The sequence below is a fragment of the Haliaeetus leucocephalus genome, unplaced genomic scaffold, assembly GCF_000737465.1.
Source record: "Haliaeetus leucocephalus isolate CR32 unplaced genomic scaffold, Haliaeetus_leucocephalus-4.0 Scaffold668, whole genome shotgun sequence".
NCBI lineage: Eukaryota > Metazoa > Chordata > Aves > Accipitriformes > Accipitridae > Haliaeetus > Haliaeetus leucocephalus.
Window position 1 is genome coordinate 1304336 of NW_010973104.1, and position 5170 is coordinate 1309505.

Sequence of the window (5170 nt, forward strand, 5' to 3'; positions counted from 1 at the left end):
GGTTGGCGGGACGGGCCCGATCGGGAGCCCCGGGCCGGGGGTACGGGGAGGCGGCGGGTTGGGGAGAACGAGAACGTTCGTATTGGCGGGCGCTGCGGAGGAAGGTGCTGGGACCTCCCGTCCCGCCTTTCGCTTCCCCTTGCCAGGTGGGAGCCCCGGTGTTGCGCGCCGCCGCCGCAGCCGTAGCCCCGGAACGGCTGGGCGGACCCGAATTGCGGGAACTGGCGGCGGCGTTGGCGGCCGGGCTGAGGCGGGAGCCGTGCCTGGGGTTAAGCGCCCCGCAGCTGGGCGTGCCGTTGCGGGTCTTCGCCGCCGAGCTCACCCCGGCCCGCTGCCTCCAGTACCCGCCGGCCCTGCGCCGCGCCCAGGGCATCGAGCCCTTCCCGTTCCGCCTGCTCGTCAACCCCGCGCTCCGCGTCCTCGACGCCCGCCTCGTCACCGCTCCCGAGGGCTGCGCCAGCCTCAAGGGCTTCTCCGCCTACGTCCCACGCCACTGGGCCGTCCACGTCTCTGGTACTGACCCCCGCCGGTCCTGACTGTCCCCCGCCCCGGGTGGGACACGTTCCCCCGGACCTCCCCACCGCCCCTGCAACTCTGACCGCCACTTTCCTGGTCGGCAGGCGTGGACGAGCGCGGGGAGCCAGTGAGCTGGGAGGCGAAGGGCTGGGCGGCCCGCATCGTCCAGCACGAGATGGACCACCTGGATGGCATCCTCTACGTTGACCGGATGGACAGCCGCACCTTCACCAACGTCAGCTGGATGGAGCTCCTGGACTGAGGCCCGCCGTGCTGGCAGGCAGGTGCCCGGCCGCACTGGTTGTCCCAGTACCTCGTCTCGCCGGATTGGAACTGCAGTGACTTCTCCAGTGCGGAGCTGTGGCCCCGCGGGAGGTGGGGGGGCTCTCGCTCGGCTGTACCGCAGGCAATACACACTGTGAGGGCTCAGCGCGGCTCCTGGCTGTTCCTGCCCGCCTTCCGCAACCCCCCCTAGTCCGGCCTGGGCCCTGCCTGGCTGCTCCCCAGGTGTGTGTAGGGGGGGCAGGTATAGCCAGGAGGAGCCCAGCCCTTGCTGCCCCTTGCACCCAAAATTATTTTACGGTTCTAGGACCAAGAGCTGCTGGCAGGGTGGGGAGAGATGGGGGGGGAGAACCCCCTCTCTGGGGCTTCTTTGGTGCCCAGGGTCATGGTGTGGGCAGCTGGGGGGGGTCGAGGTGCTGCAGTGGAGACAGTGGAGGGGAGCAGTGGGGGGCTGGGGGCAGCAGGGCTGAGGCTGGGTCGGGGATGGCACAGGGGGACACAGGGTGCTGGCTGGGGCGGGGCGGGGCAGCTGCTGGCAGGAGCCTTCAGGGCTTGTCCCATGGCTGCTTCGAGTGCTGCATGCTCAGGGGGTGGGGGGACAAAGCCCAAAACACTCCCCCCACCGCAGGCACAAATCCCTGGCCAGGACGGCTGGAGCATGGGGAGGTCCACACCCCCTCACCCAGGGACAGGCAGCAGCTGCCTGGGCCTCCTGCCCGCACATGGTGGCAGCGGCACAGGCGGAGCCCGAGGCCTTGGCCCTGGGGCAGTGGGTTTGGGGGGGGCTGGGCTGGGTCCCCCAGTGCAGTCAGAGCCTCAGGGAGGGGCCAGGTGCCAGCTGAAGCTTTCAGATTGTTTTTATTTTCATATAAACAAGACAGAACCCAAAGCAGCATTAATTTAAAAAATAAAAAAGAGCAGGAAGAAGAGTGGGGCAGGGCCGGGGGGAGCACCCGGCCACCCAGGCCATGCTCAGACACCGCCCCCCCCCGCAATAGTGTCAGCCCCCCCAGGCCGTGCTCCCCGCGCCCCGCTGGGTGCTGCGGTGCAATGGGGTGAGGAGTGAGCGGAAGATGAACCTGTTTGGCACGGCCGGCGGGGCGGGAGTGGGGGGCGTGCGGCAGGGACCCCCAATCCCCACCCCACCCCTCCGCCGCCCTTAACCTTCCTGTCCAAAGTCCTCCGTGAATTTCTTCACCTTCAGGAGGTCATCAGCGTTCACGGTGGGGCGGGTGGTGGCCAGCGAGCGCAGCATGTCCGACTGCAACAGAGGCAGAGATGGGCAGCTGAGACCAGGCACCGAGGTGGGGGTTGGCACAGGGTAGGGACCCCCCCCGACCCGCGCCATAGCAGTGCCAGCTGGCGCAGGCAGCTCTGTCCATCCCTGTAGCACCCTGGGGTGCTGCCCCGGGCTGGGTGCTGCGCCCCAGTAAAAGTGGGGGCTGGTGTCTCAGCGAGCGAGGAGCTGTATCCGTAGGCGGCCACACCAGAGGAGGGACAGGGAACCGGCAGGGCAGGGGCCACAGCGTTGCTGGGCTGGGGCCAGCCACCACCTGACAGAACGGGTGCCCGGTGCTGTGCCGCGGCGGCCACACTTACCATGCAGACGATGGGCTCCATCAGCTTGTCGCTGGGCACTTCCATCCAGGTCATCTCGGTGGCACCCGGGTCACCAGGCGAGCATGGTGTCAAGAGGTCGTCCACAAAGGCGCCAGGGGTGGTACGGGAGGGACCGCGGACCTGCGACAGAGCCAGGCGGCATGGGATGGTGGCCACGGCACCAATGCCAGCCGTGGGGGGCCCACCACCCCAGGAATGGACACCCCTCCAAGGGCTGGGAGCAGCCCACGCTCACCTTCTTGAAGTGGGTGGCCGACTGCACCTTGCGGACAGGCTGCATCAGGGCGTCCCGCACGATGATGCTGATGTCAGCCCCCGAGTAGCCATCCGTTTTCCGGGCCAGCTCCTGGATGTTGGCCTCCGTCAGGCAGTGCGGGGTGTTGCCCAGATGCAGCTTGAACATCTGGGCCCGCGCTGCTTCCTCGGGCAACGGGATGTAGATGCGCTTCTCGAACCTGAAGACAGTGCAGGCAGGCGGGGTGGGGTGAGTCCCACGCTGCCAGACCCCCTGCCAGATCCTGCCGGGGCACAGCCCCGCGGCTCTGGCAGCAGGACTGGGGGGGCAGCCATGTCCTGCTCACCTTCTCCTGATGGCCGAGTCCAGCACCCAGGGGATGTTGGTGGCACCCAGCACCAGGATCCCATCGCTGCTGTTCCCCACACCTGGCCAGGGACACAGCAGGCGGACGGCTCAGAGCAATGCCCAGGGAATGGCAGGACGCAGGCATCCGGCAGCTTCTCCGGCACCTGCCCACCCCGTCCTTCTCCCCGCCCTCTCCCCACACTGGCTTGTCCCGCTGGAAGCCCCACGTACCCTGCATCTGCACCAGGAACTCCGTCTTGATGCGCCGGGCTGCCTCACTCTCGTTCTCATTGCGGGAGCCGCACAGCGAGTCCACCTCGTCGATGAAGATTATGGAAGGCTTGTGCTGCCTTGCCAGCTCAAAGAGGTTCTTCACCAGCCTGCGAACAAAGCAGGGGACAGGGTCCCCGCTCAGGGACCCTCCACAGGACCAACGGCACCCAGAGCCCCTGACTGCCCTGGGGCGAGGAGACCCACGCACCGCCGGCTCCTCCTGCCCCTGCCTGCCCTGGCAACCCTGTGCTGGCACTGAGGCGGCGAGCGCCGTGCCAGGAGAAAGGCCATCCCCTGGGCTGTGGAGCCTCAGGAAGGCCTGTGCTCTCCCCTGGGACACATTATCTGCATTAACGGGGTTCACGAATGCTGGTGGCTCCTCTGCCCTGGCCAGAGCTCTGGCACTGCCAGCCCGGCCACAGGGGAGGCCGGGAGCCAGCCTGCAGCAGCCATGGATCCCTGCAGCCAGTTTACTTCTCGCTCTCTCCCAGCCACTTCGACATCAGGTCCGAGGATGACACGGAGAAGAAGGTGGAGTTGTTGGCCTCGGTGGCCACGGCCTTGGCCAAGTAGGACTTGCCAGTGCCGGGGGGCCCGAAGAGCAGGATCCCTCGCCAGGGCGTGCGCTTCCCTGCAACAGAGGCCAGCGTCACAGCTCCCCTGTCCTGGAGCAGGCCAGGTCCCCATGGGCCCACGAGGAGATGTGTCCCCGTTGCTCAGGATCACCTTCCAGCAGGTGCTCGCCCCAGCTGCTGCCCTGTGGCACCCTCTCCGTGGGTGAGCGGCAGCCGCGGCATTACCGTGACACTCACCGGTAAACAAGTGCGGGAACTTGATGGGCAGGATCACGGCTTCCTTCAGGGCTTCCTTGGCTCCCTCCAGACCGGCCACGTCACTCCACCGCACGTTGGGCTTCTCCATCATGATGGCACCTGTGAGGAGGCAGCTCTGCTCACGTGCCCCGCAGAGATGGGCACCGTGCTCCCAACATCTGCCAAGAGCCAGGAGAGCCAGACCCCCTGCCCCCCTCCCTCCCCACACCTCCACCCCGCCAACCCCACTGCCCCTCAGCACAAAGGCCAGGCTGGGGGCTACCAAGCCCCAGCAGCGCACCCCTGGGCTGCAGTCCCACCACCTGTCCCCCTCCCCGCAGCCACCCCTCACGACAGCCGCTCGGGAATCCCTCCACCCACCCCGCAGACAGCCACCACAACCGTGCCCGCCACAGCCCCTCACCCATCAGCTGCTCCTGCAGCTTCTTCTTCTCAGGGTTCTCGCCCTCGCTGTCACTGTCGCTCCTGGGGAGAGGGGACACAGGTCAGGAATGGCACCGGGCCCAGTGTGGCAGCAGGGTCCCACCAGCTCTGCTGGCAGGCGGGGGGGGGGGTCCCTGACGCCCCCACGCACCCCTTGTTGTCATTCTGGGACTCCTTGACTGGCTTCTTGCCCTGCTTATCCTTGCTGCGCAGGTACTCCTTCAGCTTCTCCGCCCGGTCCAGGTACTGCATGCACTTGGCTCGGATGCTGTCCTTCGCCTTGTCGCTGGGAGCCTCATCTGCAGAGACACCCCCAACACCCCCCCAAGCATCACCCATGGCCCTGCGCCACAGCCAGCAACCCCGCCGCCCCCTCCGGAGCCCCCACCCCACCCCGAGCCCCGCGGGCTGTAACTGGGAAAGCGGGGGGGAACGGGACACCGTCTCACATTTGAGGGCGTGCAAGAAGTACTCCACAGCATGCTGGTACAGCCGCAGGGCCTCCTCGTAGTTCTTGGCCTTGTCTTCCTCGGTGGCTTTGGTGACCAGGTCGATGGCTTTCTGGCGGGGGAGGGCACAGCGCCGTCAGCCGGGGAGTGGCACCGGGGCCAAGAGCAGGATCAGGCCCTTCCCTACCCCC

The 5170-nt window shown here is 67.4% G+C and overlaps 2 protein-coding genes across 2 annotated transcripts in view; one reads left to right on the top strand and one right to left on the bottom strand.

Moving 5' to 3' along the window:
- Window positions 1-20: 20 nt before the first annotated feature.
- PDF (peptide deformylase (mitochondrial)) lies at window positions 21-963 on the top strand (the record flags this gene model as incomplete). Its single annotated transcript, XM_010579543.1, has 2 exons — window positions 21-513; window positions 621-963. Coding segments are annotated over 2 exons (651 nt in total), but the record flags the coding sequence as incomplete, so codon positions are not given.
- An 844-nt stretch (window positions 964-1807) lies between these two features.
- The window catches only part of VPS4A (vacuolar protein sorting 4 homolog A (S. cerevisiae)), a 7054-nt gene continuing 3691 nt past the window's right edge, over window positions 1808-5170 (bottom strand). Inside the window, exons 2-11 of the mRNA XM_010579545.1 lie at window positions 4980-5091; window positions 4682-4829; window positions 4511-4572; window positions 4087-4206; window positions 3749-3905; window positions 3233-3381; window positions 3000-3081; window positions 2654-2873; window positions 2398-2538; window positions 1808-2059 (exon numbers count right to left, since the gene is read on the bottom strand). Of these exons, the coding sequence (XP_010577847.1) occupies window positions 1958-2059; window positions 2398-2538; window positions 2654-2873; window positions 3000-3081; window positions 3233-3381; window positions 3749-3905; window positions 4087-4206; window positions 4511-4572; window positions 4682-4782 (1134 nt within the window). The 5' untranslated portion in view covers window positions 4783-4829; window positions 4980-5091 and the 3' untranslated portion in view covers window positions 1808-1957. The remainder of the gene's footprint in view (window positions 2060-2397; window positions 2539-2653; window positions 2874-2999; window positions 3082-3232; window positions 3382-3748; window positions 3906-4086; window positions 4207-4510; window positions 4573-4681; window positions 4830-4979; window positions 5092-5170) is intronic.